Source organism: Maylandia zebra, linkage group LG19, assembly GCF_041146795.1.
Source record: "Maylandia zebra isolate NMK-2024a linkage group LG19, Mzebra_GT3a, whole genome shotgun sequence".
NCBI classification, from domain to species: Eukaryota; Metazoa; Chordata; class Actinopteri; order Cichliformes; family Cichlidae; genus Maylandia; species Maylandia zebra.
The window spans coordinates 28,840,005-28,862,571 of record NC_135185.1 but is presented as its reverse complement, the minus strand read 5'-3'; the positions used below and the strand labels follow the sequence as shown (position 1 = coordinate 28,862,571).

At 40.1% G+C, this 22,567-nt stretch overlaps 2 protein-coding genes across 3 annotated transcripts; one reads left to right on the top strand and one right to left on the bottom strand.

Moving 5' to 3' along the window:
- Positions 1–710: 710 nt before the first annotated feature.
- ubr1 (ubiquitin protein ligase E3 component n-recognin 1) lies at positions 711–18,511 on the bottom strand. Its single transcript, XM_004540608.5, has 47 exons — positions 18,371–18,511; positions 15,815–16,071; positions 15,266–15,344; positions 14,766–14,876; positions 13,573–13,700; positions 13,350–13,488; positions 13,190–13,252; positions 12,979–13,102; positions 11,984–12,091; positions 11,610–11,698; positions 11,428–11,526; positions 10,522–10,679; positions 10,337–10,436; positions 10,061–10,189; positions 9,775–9,955; positions 9,638–9,690; positions 9,413–9,523; positions 9,262–9,327; positions 9,057–9,158; positions 8,913–8,976; positions 8,696–8,820; positions 8,547–8,599; positions 8,355–8,457; positions 8,228–8,276; positions 7,976–8,130; positions 7,793–7,892; positions 7,605–7,708; positions 7,410–7,490; positions 7,155–7,336; positions 6,839–7,047; positions 6,654–6,753; positions 6,408–6,560; positions 6,212–6,312; positions 5,726–5,825; positions 5,222–5,370; positions 5,084–5,139; positions 4,906–5,002; positions 4,761–4,828; positions 4,313–4,460; positions 4,088–4,175; positions 3,580–3,716; positions 3,374–3,482; positions 3,233–3,289; positions 3,068–3,145; positions 2,816–2,986; positions 2,593–2,694; positions 711–2,008 (listed from the first exon to the last, which is right to left on the bottom strand). Exons 1-47 carry the CDS (start codon positions 18,413–18,415, stop codon positions 1,867–1,869), a joined length of 5,223 nt encoding a protein of 1,740 aa, XP_004540665.2. The 5' UTR covers positions 18,416–18,511; the 3' UTR covers positions 711–1,866.
- Positions 18,451–21,534, top strand: atxn3 (ataxin 3). 2 transcript variants are annotated; one of them, XM_014410234.4, is made up of 11 exons: positions 18,451–18,609; positions 19,118–19,282; positions 19,385–19,429; positions 19,539–19,624; positions 19,707–19,773; positions 19,851–19,938; positions 20,016–20,145; positions 20,283–20,446; positions 20,655–20,811; positions 20,928–20,992; positions 21,103–21,534. In XM_014410234.4, the coding sequence occupies exons 1-11, from the start codon at positions 18,586–18,588 to the stop codon at positions 21,153–21,155; spliced, it is 1,044 nt and encodes a 347-aa protein (XP_014265720.2). In that variant the 5' UTR covers positions 18,451–18,585; the 3' UTR covers positions 21,156–21,534. The 2 variants fall into 2 exon arrangements, with proteins under 2 accessions (XP_014265720.2, XP_014265719.2); XM_014410233.4 differs by having other exon boundaries at positions 20,280–20,446.
- The last annotated feature ends 1,033 nt before the right edge of the window (positions 21,535–22,567 follow it).

Below are 22,567 nucleotides of genomic sequence, written 5' to 3'. Positions count from 1 at the left end.
CTTGTTTCCCATGATTTCATCTGAGCATGCCAGAAAACCCACTCAGAAGTTTGATTTACAGCAAGAAAAGCGAAAGCTCACAAATTACATTTCACAATTAAAGATCTGTAGTGACTAGTTTGTGTTTAGACTAGTAGTACCAATATTGGATCTTTTGTGTGCCCTTTTCCCTGAGTTGCCTAACTGCATTAGCAAAGTTGTTACAAGGATAGCGAATATTAAACAGTACTTTGTTTTCACATAAGTAGCTCAGCAGACAGAAATCCATGAGAAATTCTTAACTACTTTTTTTTTTTTTTAGAATATTTAAGCCACTGCTACGATTCTCTCGTGCCTCAGCAATGTCACCAGGTTTTAATGCTCAAATATAAACTTTGCTGGGATGAGCTACAAAAAGTTTGACAATAAACTGTCCACTTGAGGACTTTGAATTCTGAAAAGAAGCCTTGCTGATGTGATCTGCTCTTCCTTCCTTTCTCCAACAACAAAACTGGGAAGTCACTTATTATAGCAAGAATACGTTTTTGTTGTCCTTTTCTTAAAAGAATGAACAGTTTGAGTGCAACTTCAGAATAACCGTTTAAAGCAGTTAACTTTAATCGAGAGCACATTCCTTTTTACAATGATTTATTCTAATCTTGGACACTACTGTTGTTGGGTCTGTTGTTGTTTTTAAACCCCATTCAGAGCTATGGAACAGACTACCTACAGATTGTCTTGTGTCTTTATTTCCACAGCCTGGAAATCATGAAGTCAAACAACACAACAACAAAAAAGGAAGAAATTATATATTCACACATTTGCTAAGTGAAATGACAGAAATAAAATGGAGTACCTGAAACCATACACTGGGATTTAAAAAAAGATTTTTTTCCTCTTAAATAAAACACTGCAATTGATCATTGACAACTAAAACTCAGATAATGTAGAGTCAACATCAAATGATAAAGGTTGACAATGTGTCGCACAACAGGTCATCCAATAATTTTTGATTACAAGCTTAATAAAGCTTAATAAAACTTTTTTTCTAAAAGCAATCTTGCAATATCATATTGTATTTGAATTCCCTCTATATAATTAATTTCACAATTCTGAAGGTAAGTAAGCACAGATGTGAGAGTTATGTAACTATAAGAATGGCTGAAATTCAGAAAACTGGTGCATCTAAGGACAGGATATGAGGAAGTCACTGAGACAGATTCCCGTATACTTTTCTGAGAATACTCAATCTGTTTGAAGCAATCTTGAAAATGATGTTTATTCTATATACGTTTTGCCCATTATACATGTGTCTATTTATAAGTAAAGGTGTCAGTAGGTTAAGGTTTAATTATTTGAGGAATTCTACATAATAAAGGGTCAAAGGCAAAAATGGATAGGATCTCCGAAAAAGGCTAAAGTTTTCCACATGAATGTGCTTGGAAACCGCATCTTTGAACAATTATAACTTATCACAAATCATAAGTTCTAACACAAAGAGAGAGAACGCAGAAAATTCACAGCATCATTAAGAAAAAAAACACATGAAGTGATAACAGAAACGTGTTAGTGTGTGTCTGATGCTCTTCTTTATTTGAATGAGCTTCTTTGCAAATAACATTACTCTGGGAGAAACTCATCCTCACAGCAGACAATCAAACTGAAACAAGGCGACTTGGGATTAATCAACAACAATCACCCTCTATCCATTTTGACTGCCCCCCCCCCCCTCTCTGGATTCCAAAGGAGACTCATTTATGATGAAACAGGCTTTTCTGATTACAGAAGGGTTTGGGTTGATTGCTTGTGTGTGTCGTGTGCGTGCATGTGTCTTGGGAGCACAGGGGCCGTGCTCGGTATCGGCCGGTCACACAGCTGGAGCAGTCATCACAACATCTGCCACTCAAAAGCAAACATAACGTTGACCACCTCCAGGCTGCGGGCGATTTCTTCCAGGATGCAGTGCTGCTGCCACAGCTGGTTTAGCTTCCTGTAACGCTCTGGGCAAAGGTGCAACGGATTACCCCGTCTAAAACACAGAGAAACAAATGCATTCAAGGGTTTCTCAAACCCAGTATTTCACTGGTATGACAAAAAAAATGTAGTCATACTTCGTAGCTGTGTAAACCACTTCTTTATGTCATAAAAAAAACTTAATGCTTATGCAAATCTGAAAGTGCATGAAGGTAGTATTATAGGTTAAAGCTGCCCAGGTGTTGGGCTTGAACTGCAAGTTGCTCATCGGGGTCTACTGTGAGAATGTGCTATCACTGTGCGATCAAGTTTTGATCAGCACATAATTATGAATTTGAGATCTGCAACAAAGCTCAAATAAATGCATTTTTGAAGTCTACAATGGCAACAGTTTTAGCTTCAACATTCAAGTCTACAAGTGACACCAAAGTTTCAATTACATTAGCCACAGTATTGCTGTACATTGCCCCTACGAGCAACATCATCCATCTACCTTTTCATAGATGGCACAAGCTGTAAAAATTGTCTGACAAAGCCAAACAGCTGACCTTGAGTACATCCTCCAGTCTGTATTATATAGTAGAGTTTAAGTCTAAAAATACAGAAGTAATACTACAAATAAACTGAATAGGTTCTTACCCAAGATGAGGATCAGTCTCCCCATAATCATCCAAGTACGGAGCGGGATACGTGCTCCCTCGAGTCCGACTGGCCATCAGCACAATTTCACACTCTCTTATCCTGTTATCATTAAACAAAATGTGATTCAGTTAGAAAAAAAAAAGTAAACCCAAAAGACAAACTAATTCTGGGCTTGAAATACAATTCTACTAATGTAAAATGTGCCGTGTGACTGATTAACCTGAGGAACATCCCCACTCCTGCTCCACAGGTCGCAGCGTGGGCAGTGCAAGCCCCCACGTCCTCCCCTTCCAGCTGACTGAGACAACAGGAGCTCTGAGAGCACAGCATAGCCCCACAAAAGAGACATAAAGTCGGATGCTTCCTCTCATCATCGGTGGATTTTGGACACCTGAGGACATGATGCAGACGAGTGAGAAAGGATGGACAGAAGAGAACTAGAAGATGTCAAATGAGAGGACTCCTTACTTACTTGAAATAGCTGGCTTGATTGAGGAGAGTACTGTAATCTTCAGGAAGTTCAATCAATCGATTCCTTTTCCTGGGGTATCTGTTGAAAGAGTGAGTTTATTGGCCAACTGTAGGGTTTCAATAAAACTAAAATCTATGTTGAAATAATAAAAGACCCAAAGTCTACCTGACTGTCTGGATTTTGCCTTTCAGGGCTTTGGTTACAACTGGGCTCCCACACCACCTAAGAAATAACAAGAAATAATAAGTTACAAAACTACTGACTTCACTGGGAACTAGTGTAAGATGCAATAGTGTTTTCTCCGACCTCTGAAGCAGTGGACTAACAGTTTCTCTGTGATCGTGGAAAAGCTGAAACACATTGGAGGGTAGCGCCAGGTAACTGCATAGTGCCTCCATCTGTTCTTGAGAATCAACTGCACAAGACATAAAATGTCAGCATGAATGCACAAAACTTCCTCTTCTGAATTCCAAAATGCAATAAAATTCTGACACTACTACACTGAAACCTACCAGAAATGCTAAAAAGCTCCTCTGGAGGAGGTACTCCTGTAAGGCAATTGAAAAAGAGAGCAGCACAACGCAAGAATGGTGCAATTCCTGTCTTCACTCTTTCTACTAAAGAGCTGCCAGAAACATCTGGAAGGAGCCTGATGAGAAAACCACAAAATAAGCTGTCAAATATCTGAGAATTCACCATGAAAAAGGCTGAAACTAAGTATTTGTTCCCATTATAAACAGGTAATAGCCATTCTTGTCAAATTATGAGTTAAAAATATTTATCCAACTCTGACGGTCTTACTGTCCAATACATCAAAACCTCCTGACACCTGCCACAAATGCATTTTTGTGACTAATAGCAGACATTTAAATTATAAATTAGCATTAAGAAAGGAGATTCGTTTTTGCTTAAGTTTAGTGGCTGTCAAAGTTTTTTCTTTTTTTGATGTCCATAAAAAATATGTATGGAAAAATACAATCATGCTAATGTGCTTTAAGCAGGTGTTTGAAAAACACTCACCTTCCCGTGTGTTGTGACACTGCAGAGTACAACTCTGCTGCTGCTCTCTCCTCCTTCGTCTCCTGTCCATCCCCTGCTGCAGGGACGTCTGCACAAACAAACCAATTATTTAATCATCATAATCACTCCAATTATCTCTTACTACTGGCTAGCTCCCTAAGTGGTAGCTAACAGTGGTGTTATTAGATCACATTATTTTGGGGGCGGGGGTCTGTGATTTTGTACCTGCAGAAGACAAGAGGATCTGCAGCACATGAGCCATGGTCACCAAATGCAAGATATGCAGGTGATTGTATGCAGCGCTGACAGCAGATGGCTGTAAGTCTACAGTCTCCTCTTGATAAAGCGAGGGTATCGATAGCACCAATCCAACCTGACAAAACATCCAAGCGTTATAAAACCATCACACACCTGTTTCTTAAAGACATAATCTCTTCAATTTTAGTAAAAATTCAGAGGGTTGTCTATAGTTTCTCAATCAACAGAAAATAAAATCTCCACCATCATGTTTCCTCTTTACAGTCTTACATCTTCTGGAGTTCATGTTCATTTTCAATTGGAATCTGTTTTTATTGCACTTAACATAATACATTTATTGTATTAATCTAATGTATTAGCATGAAGCATTTGCTCAGACTAATATGTAAGAGCAGTTTCTTTCAGAGACACCTACCAGAAGATGGAACAAATCCACCTCTAGAAGAGAAGGTGTGTTCTTTCTGCTCATGACTGGTAACAAGACTGAGAAGAGAGAAAGGACAGTTAAACTACACAGTCACAAGTCTAACCAGCCTGAAGTTTCTCTGATGACCACATACCTCCCAACATATCAGTGAAGTGCCTTTGGATGACTGCCTGAGAGCTCTTAAGTCCCTGCGTTGCTGAAAACTGAACAATGGCCTTCATGCCTGCAAGCTAAAAGAGAAGCATTTCACACAACTTTCACAGAAACCCCCTACACTAAAAGAACTACATCAATTGTTCACTACTGAGTACCTGTCTGTTCTGTAAGGACCCAAATAGCGGCTTGCCCTCCTGCTCCAGTATGTTTTCTGTGAAGATTTGCAATTTTAAGACCTGCGCACATGAATACATGCAAAGGAAAGGAGTGACAAAAGCCAACAGATGCAGTACCTATGGCCTGAATAGTGAAGGCACATGTGTTCCAGGCCATAATGGAAACACGGGGGCACAGCTCATTGGGCGCAGTCTTCAGTCCAACCCTGTGGACTGTGGTGGCGCACACAACCAGCATCTCTGTAATGCTGTCTGAAAACTTTCTCCTAGAAACAACAAACAGCACAAAATTTAGAAAAGAAAATAACAAGCGCACCATTTTAAACTTTACTTTATGTGCAAAGTGCACGTTTCTGTTACTTATACTGTTCAAACCCATTTGACATATACTTGACATAATTTGTATGGATCAATCTATTCACCTTGGAGGACAGGTCAAAGGTCATATGTCATATTGGTGAATAGAAGCCAAATTTTAATGGATTTTTAACAGCTTTATAAGAATTGATTTGAGCTAAGTGTTTACAGACAGAAAGAGTGACGCACTTGCATGCACACAAAAGCTACCAAAAGCAAAACCTCCTTGGCAGAGGTAATAAAGGCAGAGAGAGGTGCACTCACGATTCTTGCACTCCATAGCTCAGAATAGATCTAAAGTCTGGTTGGCCCTCGCCACACAGCCCAGTGCTACCATTACTACTACTGCCTTCTGTGTTACGGTCTGCAAGAAAAAAAGCAGGAGAGAACAATCATCGGTTGCACTGTGTGGTGTGTTATTAGAGGTTCACGAATAACAAGAAAAACGTATGGAAGCCAAGACTACTCCGTAGTGGCTTCTAGTAAAATCCAGACTGTGTGCAAATTAAAACACCTTCTGCAGCTGTTTTCCTGCAAGCATTCAACTCCTCACCAAATAAAGCCAATTTTTCCTATTACTCTGGTTCACATCAACACACTAAGAGCATATCAACATCTTACTCACATGTGAATATGGCAGGTGTTACACATCGAAATGTGGACTTTTGTTCATTGGTGGATCAGTTTTACATGTGTGACACTACAAACCAGTATAGTGTGCGATAACTGTATTCTGGGTTCTATTCTTACCATTATCCTGAGCGATTGACTGGAGTCCTTTAATCCTAGCAGAGAGGATCTGGATCCAACGAGGCAGCGTCAAATGCTCTCCAATTATCGCTGCGTTTTCACTACACACAGAAAACAAACATGCAAATGACTTCTTTACATTTGCACAGATAATCAAAGTACTGCAGACTGGCTGGGAGTAAGAGGATGGGCTTACTAGTCAAATGTGAGGGGTTCTAATGGGATCAGAGGTACCACAGTATTGCACAGAGACTTGCACAAGGGGCACAAGTACTCTCCATTCTCCAGATCAATGATCAATTCAGCATGGAGCCGGTTCCTGGTTGTATTTTGGACTGCCTCATAGTATCTGTTAAAAAAGAGGAAATGACACCTGTACGTGAGTTACACCGAACTTTAGTTAAGAGGCAAAATTAGTCAAATTTGTTCCCTAGTGACTTACTTTTGCCAACATGTGGCATGCATGACATGTCCGCAGCTGCCAGTGTGGGTCCCCACAGCCAGATCCGGAGACATAAAGAGGGGATATGATGTTCCCGGCCCTTTAAGTGATAACCACAAGACAACGTATAAGTTAAATCTGAATCTCACAAAGTAAAATAGTATGATCAGTGAATGGAGCCTGACCATCTGCTCTGCTGCTTGGTATCTTTCCTCTGCACTGTGTCAGCACTGTGGACCTCTGGACACAAGCAGCGAGTCCCATGGCTGGAGCCTGAGCCATCACCTCCTGCTCCTCCTGGCAAAGAATGCAGGTCAGTACCTCCCTGTCAGCCGGAGTGGACCCTCGGTGAGGCCCAACAGCTACGCATAGCTCCCTCTGCTCTGTGGCACAGCTGGAGAAATAAATCAAACTACATTAGGTGAAAATTATTTCGTTTAAACCCTCACTTTTAAGTCATTGAAATACAACTACGAGGTGTTATGGAAAGGCTGTACTCACTCCCCAGTGGACGCTACAGTTTCTCCCTGTGTTCCACTTTCAGGCATGTTGTCATACAGCATCTTATTTGACTCAATAAAGTTCTTTTGCATTGCTGACATCTGGGCCATTATCTTCTGTCGGTGGAGCTTAGCCGCCTCTGCCTTCCTTTTCCGCTCTGCTTTTTCTTTGTCCTGAGCACTCTGGATCAACAAACCAGAAGTCAGAATGATTTAACTCAAAGATATATTTTAAGTCACTTAAGTTTTAGTTTACCTCTTCTGGCTTGGCTGTTTCCATGCTCATGGACACTGTTGGACTGGAGTTCTCTCTAAGGCACTTGACAACCTCAAACATCTAGAAGAAAAACAGTGTTATAAAATTATAAAACTGTCCTGTCCTGAAACATGATAACTACTGATTTAACATTATGTAACAATATCTTTAATGAATAGTAAGTGAATAGCCTACCTGTAGAACCCATTTAATCATGTCTTTTTGCGCTTCCAGAGAAGGCAAAGTCTTAATCTTGGACAACAAGAGGAACACTGACTTGCCATGTTCTGCACCCATTACTGAAAAAGAGGAACAGGGATTTTACTTCTCAAAAAGTAATTACACGATTTCAAAGAGACAACAAAGCTCATTTTTCCACTCACAACGAGCCTTTAGGCTGAAATCAAAGGTCACTTCCTCCGCAGTGACATCCTCAAGCTGTGATTTCTCTTCTAGCAATGCCTGGCCAATCAGGTGCAGCGCCTGTGTGATAAAGGAGTTAATTTTGTTGCTACATTTGTATTGAGAAATAGGGTAGATCTCGGGAGGGAAAATGTAATTTGTACCCTCTGGATCATGGCTTCCGTCCAGTGTGTTGGCCGGTCTTCTGCAGCTCTCTGCAGGACGTTTCTCAGGATGTGGACCATTATGTCACAGCAGAGGAGTTGCACTATATAAGAAAAGTCTGAACAAAAGGCTGGGGGCACCGGCGGACGAAGAGCTGAGCACAGACACAAGCGGGGGCAATGTTATTAGAGCCGATGAAATTACCAACCAATCTCCAGAGACATTTGGTGACAGAGTGGAGGGTCAGTCACCTTTATCATTGCCCTCCTGAGCTCTCCTTTTCTTCTGAGACTCTTCTGCCTGAAAGAAGTGTAATATAACCAATTAACCAAATATAGTCAACAGACACTGTCAATTTAATTGAAGGCGCTGGTCTACCTTGCTATGCTGGGATCTTGAGTAATGGTAGAAGAATGGGTTGAACTCTACTAGATGTTCTTTTTTCACTTCGTATAACCCATGTCCCGACACTCCTGGTTTTCTAAAAGCAAAAACCGAACACAGAGATTACGAACTCGTGAAATTTACTATTAAGGCAAAACTCAATCTGTTTTCTGGGGGTTTACATACTTAAAAGTGGCAACTTTGGTGATAACTGTCTCCAAGCCTGTTTCATGGCTTTCCTAGAAAGAAAAAACATCACCTTTGTCATTTATCCTCCCAACTAAACACCACAAAATGAAACATATAATTCAGAAATGAAGCTTTTTGAAGCATACGTTCTCTGGCAGGGCTTTGACCAGGCTACTATGAGCCATGGGCTCAATGCACAGCAGGTGGATAACCTCCCTCATTGTCACATCCTCTTTGGTCAACTGACTGATCCCGGGGACATAGCGCTCACCTGAAGAGACAGCACTGTTCAGATACTTTTTTAGGTTTTTTAACTGAATTAAGAAATATCTCAATTTGATCAGGAGACTTTTGACAGTTTACCAATGATGGCGATCAGCAGGTAGAGCATCTCTTCTGTTAAACGGTTCCACTGCGTCAACTCGTCCTGTAAAAGAAGCTGCGTTTCATTAACACGTTTGGTGGCACGACGTTTTTTTACTGGATGATTATTCATGTGGAGCTTGCCTGGTCTTTGCTTGAACAACTTCTATTAAAATAATCAAAGAGCTCAAATCTCAACAAGACCAGAATGAGGAAGTGGTTGGGGTCCATTTTGGAAGCAGCTATCTGTAATAGAAATGATGAGGGACGTATGACATCATCACGCCGTTTGCATTTAAAACATTAAAAACTGGCATTAAAGAAGTGTTAATGCCCGACTGACACCAACCTGAAGCATGACTATATCCTTATCGTACATCTCGTCCCTGCACTTTACATCCTGGTAGTAGTACACCTGTTTATGTGAAAGTATTTATTAGGTGGAGAAGAAAGACAACAGAAAATAAAAAAGCACTGTGCGTCCAAAGGCTCTAGTGTACCTGGCTCACCAGCGAAAGCCCATTTCTCCGCCACATTTCAGCCGAGACCTGTGCAGCCAGCACAAAGCAGCGCAGAGGATGCTCTGCCAGCTCTGTGAAATCATAGGTTGCCTGTAATGACAGAAAGACTTCGATCTCTAACAAACAACGCATGAGGAGCAGCAGTACCTCACCTATCAGCTGTCACTAAGACTACAAATCATCACATTTTCTCATGTCACTTACAGGATTTTCCAGGCGCTCAATTGCGCCAGTTCCACACAGGAGTACATACAAGCCTATGAATCACAATGTACACATGAGTAAGTCCACAGCATACAAAAAAAAAAATCACTGCAAGTCTTAAATACTACTTCTCCTACCAGCCAATAGTCTGGAGATGGGCAGATGTATGCTGACAGGCTCCCGTGAGACTTTATATGGACGGGCATGGAGGATGTGTTTGCACATATAGTAATCAGTGGCGTCCCTGTGGAAGGGCTGGTTATTGCACTGCTTCAGAACTGTGTGGCACTCCTTAAATGCAAGCAGCAAAATCTCATCCTAAGAGGGAAGACAAAGGCAATAAGTGAGTACAACGTTCGCTCTCCTCCACATAAGCAGATTAAAAATTTAAAGATATCACAGTTATGCTTCAAGAAAACTCACATCAGAGGAACACCAGTCCTGAAACATAGCAAGAATATGGCGGAGCTGAATCTGCAAAGTAAAGCCAGCTTCCCATTCTGGCTCCACAGCAATGTGTTGGCCAAGCTGTCGCTTCACCTCCTCCATACCCTGGTGTAGAAAGCGAAGGATTCATTAAATATCCAGAGTGTCTAGTTGTCTTAAAGTAATGTAACACTACCAATATTACATGATACATATTTAAAGACAGACATTGCATATATTTACAAAATGACACAGTGTGAGGACCATTTGTACCTGCATGCATTTAAGAAGACCAAGAAAGACTCTGAACCCCTTCAAGAACTGCCCCCGAAGCTCTTCGGTCCATATTGAGGGTTTACTGATCAGAATATACCTGTGTGGCAAAGATTAGTGACATCTTACATAAAAGGCCATAAACAGCAAGGTATAAAGAACAAGGTGTTGCCTTCTTTAATCACCTGAGGTCGTGGAAGATGACTTGGATGCGTGAAAACTTGTCTGAGTTGTAGCCCAGGAAGACGAAGCGATTGTTATCATCTAGATGTTCGCGAAGCAGTTCCATGACGGTATCAACTATCACCTTAATCACATTGCACTCTTCGATCAGCTGTCTGGCCTATTGGAAGAACACAAATGTAAAAGAAAGCATGGAATATAGGTTAAGGGTTACAACACATACTGTTCAATATTTTAATTACACATACATACATGGCATCCAACACTTAAACCACTATGACAAGATACAGAAATGGAAAAGTGCATGTAAGGGCACATATCAAACTGATTTGTCCAACTTCACCAAACTTAAATGGCCTCCTCAGTCTCCAGACCTCAATCTTTGGGATGTGTTGGAACAGGAGATTCATATCTGATTTAATGGCTAGAGTAGGGACTACTGTGGTTACATCTGATAAGTCGACCACAATTTGGATTTAGAGCCAGACCTAAATCCAATTTGTGTGTCTCTAACCCATCTCCCTCTTCTTTCTCTCTTCCTCCCCTCACACTGAACCATCACGAGTTGTCTGACTGTTGGGGTTTCTCTGTAACATTGTTGGGTCTGAACAGTACAATATAAAGGTGCTTGAGATGCCTGTTGTTTGATTTGGCGCTATATAAATGAAACTGAATGAAAACAGATACTTTAGAACAACCTGCAGAGAGCCATTTTCAGCATATATCACACACATATGGATGTTTGCCAGTGTTAATCCTTGAAATCATTCCTGCTAAACAAAGGTTACTAAAGGTTCACTTTTTTTTTTCCACCGGAAACGTGAATATTTAATTGGTGTGTTTAAAAAGGATGTGTACTATATTTACATGCAGTATCATATGACTTCTGGCATTGAAACAACACTCACTAGTGTGGGAACAGTGAAGATCTGAACAGACAGAGCTGTGATGGATATATTCCTCTCATGGTCATCATTGATGAAGTCCTTCTGCAGCTGCTTATAGTGCTGAAGAGACAATGATGAGGAACATATTAGTGGAATGGGAAAAAAAATGCAAAACAGTTTACATTTTAAAATGTTTTACTTACCTTTGTAAACTCAATCGCAAAAAGCCTCTTGCATTCAGTATCCATTAGCATGCTGCAGAAAATCAGCTCGTGCACTATCTTGCGAGCTCCTGGAGGAAATAAGAAAAAAAATGTGTTCAACAGAATCATAGTGAGGCTCAGGCTCAAGCTCTACACTACTGTCTGCAAATTAAACCATAAATAGCATCATCTGTAAGTGACTGGTAAGTGTGAGAGGCTGCAGGAGCTTGAATGGAATATATGACAGCACAACAAATACAGTGGCATAACACTTAAAAGGCATTGTTGATGAATAACCTGTTTAATATTTTTTCTTTTTTTAATAAGAACACCTCCTAAAGTCCATTAATTAGTGTGGGCTGAGGCCTGCTTACCTTTGAACATCCTGGCATCATGCAACATGAGTCTGCTAATGAGGCAAGGTCGATCTCTGTCCACGTCTGGCTGTAGCGCCACCTGACAGAAGGCTTGCCTGAAACCCACTGCACAAAACAGATTACCAGTCATACAGCTGTACATGTACAACAGGCAGTTTTCATGTGTCAGCACAGGGTAAACACAGCTGTTTCTGATAACATGAATCATGGCCCTGTTCCCGTTAAACTGGCCAGGCCACGTGTGTTTTTCATGTGCACCCACTGCACTGGCTGTGACACAGTAAACAGACTGTAATTAATTTATCTGTGACACTTGTGTGTTACCCTGCTATGACAAGCCAAAATGGCCATGTTGAAAAAGACCTATTTAGACATCTGCGAGCAATCTTTGCAGATCTAGGACATAATGTACGTGAGTGGTCTCCACTGTTGCCGACATTTATGCTTGTCCTGGTACAATGCATGTTAATTACTGTGTAGTCATGTCCCGGTGTTTTATGTACAGAGCCAGCAAATAGAAATAAATAAATAAAAATTAAATGTTGGGATGTTTTTCCTCCTGGGTCCCCGCTCTTTGTTGTGGTCAGTGTTCTAGTTTTTCCACTTCTCTGTACATTCCCTAACTCTGATCGTCCATTCTGATCATTTCAGCATTCTAATTCCAGGAAGGTGGTTACATTTGTGAAACCTTATATATGATGCTATGATTATTATATCTGATGCTATGACTATTTACCCTTAAACTGAGGAGATGATTGCTATTCTCTCACTGATGAATTCAAAAAACGCAGCACAAAAGTAGCTGGAAATGCACTGGAGGAATTGACTGTGCTGAACAGGACAATCGTAAGAGTTGCAGGTTCTTGGGAGGTGTATGTACGTTACAGCGTAGATTTCCCACCGAGGCATAAATCAGGCGTCGGGTGTACATATTCTGACTAAAAAGACACATTTAAAAAGTAATGCTAACAAGTTTGTGTGATGTAGATTACCTGAGTAACTTATTATTTTCTGCAACCAGGAGCCGAGGTGCAGAGCAAAAGTTTGATGAGCCATTACTACTGAGTGAAGGATCTCCACACGCAGTGGCTGCTGGGAAATTTGCACTGAGTTTGCCTGCAAAACAACAGAGAAAATATTTATGAAATGCAAAACTGAAAAGCGATAACATATTCCCAAGCTTAGCAGTGGGATCGTGTTTACCCTGATACGTTCTTGCGCTTGCTGGCAGGAGGTAAGGCTTCCTCTCTTTACTGCCCGCCGACCCTGCGTCCAACAGTTGACAATAATTATATCAAGTGCCTCCATTTAAATTCACAGTCATTTAAATTAAACCTTTCAGGTAAACAACCTAAAGAAATACCTCTTTATCAATGAGCGTTGTGTGTGTCTGTGCTTCAGCTAGATCACAGTTAACCGACCGCTGCAGGGTGTAGATCACATGGTCGTACGAGTGATGCTCATCGTTGTAGAGAACACAGTAATATGTATTGTCTTTAATCCTGTATGGATGAAGAAATACTCTGTCAAACTTAAGCAGAGTCTTTGAAGTTCAGATTATATTTTGGAAACTTGACAGGTTGTACCGAGGCTGAAGTTCAGCTGGCAGCTCAAAGTTCTCCTCCCACACCAAAAAATCTGTGACATAGTGCAGCAATATCCGGAACAGCTTCTCGGCACGTCCGTATAACTCCAGGTCCAGCACGCAATCATCCTACCCAAAATGAAAAAGCATAACGGAGGATTCAAAAATTCACATCTTAATTTAAACAATTAAAAAAATTTGGCACATTGCAGAGATGTGTAACTATAGTAAAAATGCATCATTTTACAGGTCAACACTGACAGTGGCAGAGAACAAAAACAAACAATAACTTTACACAAACAAAAGTGAACATGACATGGAATAACCATTATTAATTCCTCATTTCCTGTGTCTTACTGGGTATGGTCTAAATATTTGTCTTAATTAAAGCCAAGCAAGCAGCTGGTCTGGTAACATTAATATCAAATCCCCTGAGGACAAACATTTCACATAGCAGCACAGCATTTCCTCCAAATGTCCAATGTCTAATACGCTAACGAAACAAACGATACAGTGAGTTTATCTTGACGTTACATCACTGTGTGAGAGCAAAAACTAGAATCTACTGTAATCTAACCAACAAGAGATCTGGATGGAAAAGAACACAAGGTTTTCATGTCCAAAGCAGATGTGCTGCTATGGTAATGTGATTTGTTGAGCACAGGTTCAGATCTGATGTAAAGAGCACAAAGCACCCAGCCAGATCGAGGCCAGGGATGCGCGTTTCTGCGAGGAGAAGCACCTGCTGTTTACGGAAGAAAGAAAAAGCGCAGTGCTGTCAAACAGTATGTCTACTCAAAGCCCCTGAGCATGACGGTAAGCACAAACGCTGTGATCAGCAAAGAAAGGCCTGACAAACAACAGCTGCCAGCAAAATCAGCAGCCTTTTGTAGGAGACGCTGTGAACTGAATAAATCTCCAAACAGTTGTGCAGAATTAAAGGCTGCTCTTAACTAGACTCACCCACTGCTGTTTTCCACTAGTTTCAATTTAACATCTCTTAAATTTATATTTTAGATGATTTTCCCGGTAACTTCTTTTTCTTTTTAATTCACAGAGTCAAACCTACCACCAAGAGAGCAGCAACCAGCACTAAGATGGGAAAATAAGCATTCTGGGGTCACTGACACAGAATGGGACAAGTACACCCACCCCTCCTCCACTTCCTTCTTTCTGCTGTATTACGCAACTCACCGTTACCATGGCATTGGCTGCCCCTGGGTCATGTTTGGAGCAATAAGGGCCAATCTTCCAGGCTTCTACATCTCCACAATCACAGAACCCCCCGCCTGATGATGCATGCATCTGGAAAAAAAAAGCATATCAGTGATGAGTGCATGTGATTAACAGACACACGCAATTGCAATTTCTTTAAACATGTCCTTTAGTTATGCAACACTGAGGTTCCAACATATATGACAAAGATCAAAGACGATATCCTATAATTTAGAAAGGGTATAGATAGAAATAGGATTGCACACTGTGCACACTGTGCAGAGAAGTGAATCACTTAAGAGTGGTGACTGACAATGACAAAGCATGGAAACAGTAGTAAGAAAAGGGGGAGGGAGTCCTGTTACAGATTAGAACTCCAGGGATGAGTGACTTCCATTCATTCAAAGGTTGGTACAGACACCGTCCACTAAAAACTGCTGGAATCCATTAAAAATATAAACATTTATACTAACACCAACCTTGTAGCGATGGCTTTTGTGAACACTATCCTGGAAGCAGTCCATGCACAGGACACAAGTGGGATCTATCGCACAATCCCTGCAAGAAGTGGAAGACATGTATTTTTTTACTTGGCAGAAAAACAAAAGTCTAACACTAAAGAGTGCTATACTCTAGGTCAGGTGTGTCAAACTTAAGGCACAGGGGCCAAAATCGGCCAGGCAAACAAACCAATCCGGCCCACTGGACAACTTCGTTTTATAGCTTTTACTAATGATAATGATAATCTGGGGATTAAATGTGTAATTAAACTTCTTTATACCAATAAAAAGGGGGTCTTTATTTGGTCCGGTCCATTTCAGATCAAAGAAAGTTCTATGTGACCCAAAATGTAAAATGAGTTTGATATAAACTAAGCTGCTTGCCAAGTGTTCTCGCTTTTAGTCATTTACTTTGATATAAACATCTATAGTGCCTATTTTAATTCAGACCCCATAAAATTGAATATTTTACCACAGCTTTCCTGTAGAAACTTAGTAATTACAGGGATTTAGAACAGCTGTTCAGACCTGCAGGAGTAGACCGTTTCGCCCTCTTTAAACACACGTCCACAGAGGTGGGACGAGGTACTCCCCTCCTTGAGCTTTTCCAAACCCTCTTGAGGATCCTCTCCAAAAAGGAAACACTCCAGAGGGTGCAGGAGACGGCTCTGCATGAGCTCCTCCTCTTCCTGAGGGCTGGAGTCTTTTAGGCAGAAGATCTGAGGCACCTGCTCCTTCAAGTAGGAGAGCAGTGCTGCTCTGCTGTCTGCTGCCTCCTGCCATTCCTGTGAGACAAAAGAGAAGAGCTTTACATCCTTGCTTTCTACCTTCTAACACAAATCTGCATGAACTCGCCATAGTAACGATGTGCAGATAAATGTTTCCTTTTAGTAATGCATTATGCCCAAAAAAACAAATCTTTCTTCTGAGGATCCTGACTTCTTCATGAAGGCAGAAGTGCACACCATGTTAAGTGCCGATAAAAATAAAAAAATAAAAAAAAAAGGTTAGATCTAGATTAATCCATATTTAGTAATTGATGACTAATTTTTTCAGTCCTCGATTTGTAATGCAACTGTAGACTCTACATTAGCCTACAAATCTAAATAAACAGCATAGTATAAATAACCTTGTGCTGTGTGATTAATCTGTTCTTCTGCTTGGCCTTCAGCCCAATCATAAAGTAGACCGTATGCAAACAGGAGAGCGCCACGAGGAGCCGTTCGAGTTGCACATGAGATAAAACGGTTTGTTTAATTCACATGAAGGGTAGAATTATATTTCCGTTTGTCAACAGCAGTTGCATTATCATTACTCTGAAGACAAACTGAAGTGGACTAAACATAACTGTTCCTGAGAGGAATTATTTACAGTGGTTTAACTAATCATTCCAGACTTCAGAAGGATGGAATAGACTGGAAATGTGCAAATTTCCATATCAGACAGATGACTTCATTTAAAATGAATGGACTAACGCGAGATGTCAATTGGTCAGCTTTCTTAAACTTTTTTATATATGTGGAAAAATAGTCTCAAATTTTTCTTCTTTTTACAGTTGACAGTGAAAGCAAAAGCTCAAGTTTTCGTTTTAAAAGTAATTCAGCAGTCAGGGAGTGCAACCATTTAGGCATTTAAAATAAGCTTTATATTGAAATTATATTGAAATTGACATTAAACATACTGCTTCTACTTTTTTATTTGCATTGCTTTCCTGCTGTGTGCTTCCAGTGATGTGATTGTTTGCCTACTACTTGTCAACTACACAAGAACAAACATTCATAGGGGACAGATTGATTTTTTTCAACATACATACAAAGACTCAAGCTAAAAACTGAAAAAATAAATAAAAACACTGATATTAATAAAACACATAATTCTGTACACAATTATATTGCTCTTTTCATGGTTACTGACTCACTACACCTTCCTACACTTTATTATTCTAAATTTATTTTGACACAAGGAAAAAAACTGATAAAGCATAGAATAATCTAAATTTATAGGCATAATCTTTCTCTGATTTTCTATAACCATATAACAATAACATTCATTCTTCTGGGCACTGTAATAGTTTCGTCAGAATATCATATAATGTATTGACAGAAAGGATTCTGCCAAAAAATGCCTTCCGGTATTTAAACTGCTGTAAAAGATTTGCTGGCCTTTAGTCTGTCAAACAAATCTCATGAATTATATGAAGTCATTCTGAGTCAGAAAGTATATTCCTGTCACAAGGAATAAAGTGCAACGAGTTTTTTACAATTAACTTTTATTTATCTTTTATTCATCCAGGTAAAATTATCATTTAAATTACAAATGTGTAAAAGAGATCTCTTTATACATATTTAGATATAGATAAATAGATATAGATAAGCCCTTCATAAATCCTGTTGACTACAGCCTATTTACCAACAGAAACAAGGATATGACATCGGTAATCTGGTGAGCTGTTCTTCAGTATGATTATTCAATGGTACTGGTGCGTGCAGTGCTTTTGCAGTACTACACTCTTAATGTAGTTACTCAGACTGCACAAGGCATCACATTGTTTTCATATTTGTTGGAGTTGATATAATAAGACTGGATAGACAACATTTCTGAAACAAATCCATCGCTGCTGCTGAGCCCAGTTTCTCTTTCACACTGACCGACATGGCCGATGTTAATGATAGACGTAATGCAGCAAGAGCCCGAGGTTTGAAGACAGCCAGGGCGTTGATGCTGCAAAGTGTGTAAACTCATGGCAACTCATGGACAAAAGCGACTACCAAGATATCACAGGATGCAGCAGACGGAGGAAGACACATGCCGTGTTTTCTCTGTCGTTGGTGTCTACTCAGCCAAGTCTATCGAACCACTGACGCAGGGCAATAAAAATATTGCACTTAACCATTGCATTATTGACGGTAGTTAGGCAGCTAGCCTACAGCTAGCCGCAAGTGCTAGCTTGGGAAGTATGATAGCCTTTCACTGAGTGTTCGAATCGTATTGCTCAGAGGAATTAACACACTACACTTCACTGTTCTGTCCGAGCCCTTCGGTCACTACTGTCAGTTATATTAGCCAACTTAAAAAAAATCATACCTTGCTGAGCTCTAGTCCGTCTAGGTTTTCCTCACTCTCCGCCATATTCCATTTGCCGTAAAGGAGGAGGTGTCGCTAGGAGACTGTTCTTACGACCAGAACCTTTCGCCGATGCTGGTGCTGTATGAGCCCAGCCACTAGACGGCGCCGGTCGAGATTGCTCCGTACACGGCGGGGCTGGAGGTCAGAGTTGAACGTTTGACAGAAAGCTGAACATGGATTCCATATTTCACGAGAAAGTAAGTTAAAAATATATATCTCAAAGTATTCATGGCCACACTGTTGGTCGTCTTTATTCGGGAATGTTCTGGACTCGTGACTGCACTTTGTTTACCAGGATTATGTAGCTGTTACGATATATGGGGTAATGTTTAGCAGTATTGTTGTCCAGACAGCTAAAATGCTAACTCACTTGCTAATATGAGATGTTGAAAAGTTTCCATTCAGCTTGTAGAATCAACGCAGAAGGCGTCTTTACTTCCGCAGTCGTGTTATTTTTCTCATTTTTAGCAAAAGGATTAACTTAACATAGCAATCTTTTGTTACAGAGGACCAATAAGATCAGTTGTGTTTGTTGTTTACGTAGTTTAGCTAGCTCTGTGTTGGTTCCAGTTACTGATGCGAGAACAAATTATGAAATCGATTATTTCACCTTCATAAAGCTACCAAAGTTGTTGCGGACCCCTTAAAATCATACTGCCGGGTGAGTAACAAAACCATTTAACAATACCGATTCTTAATTTGCAGCAAGAGGGCTCCCTTTGCGCCCAGCACTGTCTTAACAACCTGCTACAAGGAGAGTATTTCACTCCTGTGGATCTATCCTCAATTGCTCATCAGCTCGATGAAGAGGAGAGAATGAGGATGGCAGAGGGAGGTATGGCCAGCGAGGAGTACAGGACCTTCTTACAGGTGATTAGAGACAGAGCGGAAAATAAATACCTCATCAGCATATCTATGGATGTTATGCACAGTTACGTCATTTTTCTTATTGTACTCAATCTATGTTTATAGCAACCATCAGGAAACATGGACGACAGTGGGTTCTTTTCCATACAAGTGAGTTTTAAAAATTCACTCTTTATAAGAACGTATTTCTTTTAATAAGTAAGTTACATTTTGTTTTGTTTTTTTTTTTGTTTTATGATTGTTTTTTGGGTTTTCGTAGGTAATTAGCAATGCTCTTCGAGTGTGGGGCTTGGAGCTAATCCTCTTCAACAGCCGCGAGTACCAGAGCCTGATGATAAATCCAATGTAAAGCTCTCAGTTAGGATTATATTATGTAACAGCAAATTTGTATGTACATTTTAAGTTGATTTTGACTTCAATGTTTCAGAAATGAAAAAGCCTTCATTTGCAACTACAAGGAGCACTGGTTCACTATACGCAAACTTGGACAACAGGTACGAGGTACATGTTTTCATGAATGATATTAATGCAGCTTCCTTTACTAAAGTTTTTCATTCTATTTTCATTCCAGTGGTTTAACTTGAATTCCCTTTTGACTGGACCAGAATTGATATCAGACACCTATCTAGCCCTTTTCCTTGCACAGTTACAACAAGAAGGTATTGAAAAAAACAACTTTCATTCACTTGTTTAGATGTTGCACTACAGAAAAGATTACAGCAATTTATTTGTGCAGGGTATTCCATATTTGTGATCCGAGGAAACCTTCCCGAGTGCGAAGCAGAGCAGATTCTTGGAATCATGAGGGTCCAGCAGCAGCAGCGGCCCAGACTGATTGGAGAAGAGGAGGCCCAGACTAGTTCAGGGTATGTATGTGTAGCCTGTGTGATATGGAGGACCCAGGAGATGCTCATGAAGGAGTCACATACATTTTGTTTTGTACTGCTTAAAAGAAACTTGTGACTTACCTTTGACAACTGATTTAGTTGTTCTCTAACAGCAGCAGGTCAGTTGCTCTGGGCCAATCAGAGATGGCCTTTGGTGTGGAGGATGAAGTTGTGGATGAAGATGAAGAACTGAAGAGAGCTTTAGCACTCAGTAGACAGGACATAGATGTGGAAGATGAAGAAGCTGATCTTCGCAGGGCCATACAGCTCAGTATGCAAGGTACAGTATAGGTCATCTAAAAGTTTAAAAAATGTTGTATTGTTGTAATTGTAGTTTACAAGAAAAGAGACTACAAAATAGCACTGTAAAGTAAAATTTCTATAGTGATAGTTAATTTTTATCTATAAAAAATTCTGATTAGCACTAACATTGCTTTAAGTAATATGCATGCATATGCAGTATGGATATCTATTTTTCCATATTACAGGAGCAGTTATGAGCAACAAGTCTTCAGAGTGTGGACTGGGAAATGTAAAATCAGGGAGCCAGGCAGCAGGAAGTGCTGCAAGAGAACAGAGAGAAGGCCAGAATGAGACACTTACAGCTGAGGAACTGAGGAAGAGAAGACAAGCCTACTTCGATCGGTAAGTTTAACTAAAACACTCCTGCAATGACAACTGCATATCGCACCTTCTTTTCAAAGTATACCGAGAAAGTATTGCATGGATTTTGATATAAGTCCACTGTGTTTACTGTTCAGGCAGCAGCAACAAACTCAGACAAACATTCCTCAACCAAAAGATACTCAACCAACTGGAAGCTCAGGTCAGCAAATCTTTTTTTTGAATGTAAATATAATACATACTTTGTGATTTATTTAATATTCTACTCAATTTAATGGAATCTAGTAACACAAGCCCACTTGCTTTTACTAGGTTCAGTAAACGCTGGCTCTGAAGGGGACCAACAACCAAAACCCAGCCAGTGAAGTTGTGGAAGGTTTGCCTGTATTGTTTACCAGCTGCCTGGATTGGCAACCCGGTACAGGGTTAGCTTTTCTCCCTCCTCTAACCTTTTGCACATGCGGACCTGAGGACAGTCAGAAGGCTGACAGTTTACCCCTGGTTAGTTCACTGACTATAAAGGCTATAAAGAAGAGGCAGCACTTAATCTGGCTCAGTGAAGTACTGAGATGGGGAAAAGATTGATGAGACTCATGATGCAGTTAATCCAAGTTTGCAATTGCCTTTTTAACCATGGCGCCTTCTCTTTCTATTGTATACACTTTTGTATTCTTTTTTTTGGCTTTTTTTTTGGCTTTGGCTTTTTTGTTTGTTTGTTTGTTTGTTTGTTTGTTTGTTTGTTTGTTTGTTTGTTTGTTTGTTTGTTTGTGTGAAAAACGGGCTACCCCTGAATACCACAGAAAGGGTGTGTTTTGTTATTTTGTGATGATGACATGTTGACACAGGCATTCTATGAAAGCCATATGAGACCAATGCTTTGGACCATAGATAAAAGCTTTTAAAGCTCTTTTCACCTATGGGATATATAATATTGCTGGCTTCATCAGTATGTTAAAAACGATGCTGTTGTGTCATTCAGAGAAAGGTCACTTTTACATTAATGTTTCTCACTGCTTCATTCAGACATGACCACAACAGAGACACAGAGAAACGCAGTATGCGCGTGATATTTGGCATATTGTCAGCACTGACTCTAGTGAAGTGTCATCATATCCTTGAATATATGTTCTTCAGCTACAGAGCAGGATCTGTGTATGTGTGTGTGTCCTGCATAGTGCTTCAAGATGAGCTGCCCCCACCCTTGCAGACAGGCTTGAGAGAAATCACACTTCTAGATTGGGAGTAGCAAAAATGCATTATGGAAAAATGCTTAAACCTTATTGCAGACATACATCCTGTTGCTCTTTATGGTGTTCTTTAGTTAACTGAGCAAACTTGAAAGATTAAAGAGAGGCACACACGGCTATATTCTCGTGCGTGTGCCTTTCTATTAATGCGACTGCGTGCTGAAAGCTACACATAAATCATACTAAAGCTGACGTATTAAGTTTGCCATTGCATCTTATACAGAAATGTGACCAGGATGCTCAATCAGGCATGGAGTCTGATTTAGATGTCATCAGATTCATTGGAAAGAAGAGGTGTTCTAAAAAGGGGCTAATGACAGTGAGTCCTTTTATAGTAGACTTGAGTGTGTAGAACAAAAAAAAAAAAAAATATATATATATATATATATATATATATATATATATATATATATATATATATATATATATATATATATATAAAAATGAAACGTGCACATCACCAGAAAAAAAGATCCTCCTTAAAACCTTTACTACCACTAACATCTGTGGGTTATTTATTCTTTACATCA

What these genes read in the sequence shown, in the direction of transcription:
- atxn3 (XM_014410233.4), top strand. Translation starts at nt 18,586, where the DNA reads ATGGATTCCATATTTCACGAGAAA. An exon ending in TACGCAAACTTGGACAACAG is followed by an intron (nt 19,774 to 19,850) that starts GTACGAGGTACA and finishes TTTTCATTCCAG; the next exon opens with TGGTTTAACTTGAATTCCCT. An exon ending in AGACAAGCCTACTTCGATCG is followed by an intron (nt 20,812 to 20,927) that starts GTAAGTTTAACT and finishes TTTACTGTTCAG; the next exon opens with GCAGCAGCAACAAACTCAGA.
- ubr1 (XM_004540608.5), bottom strand. Translation starts at nt 18,415, where the DNA reads ATGGCGGAGAGTGAGGAAAACCTAGACGGACTAGAGCTCAGCAAG. An exon ending in GAAAATAATAAGTTACTCAG is followed by an intron (nt 12,092 to 12,978) that starts GTAATCTACATC and finishes TGTTTTGTGCAG; the next exon opens with TGGGTTTCAGGCAAGCCTTC. An exon ending in CTTCACTGATATGTTGGGAG is followed by an intron (nt 4,829 to 4,905) that starts GTATGTGGTCAT and finishes CTCTCTTCTCAG; the next exon opens with TCTTGTTACCAGTCATGAGC.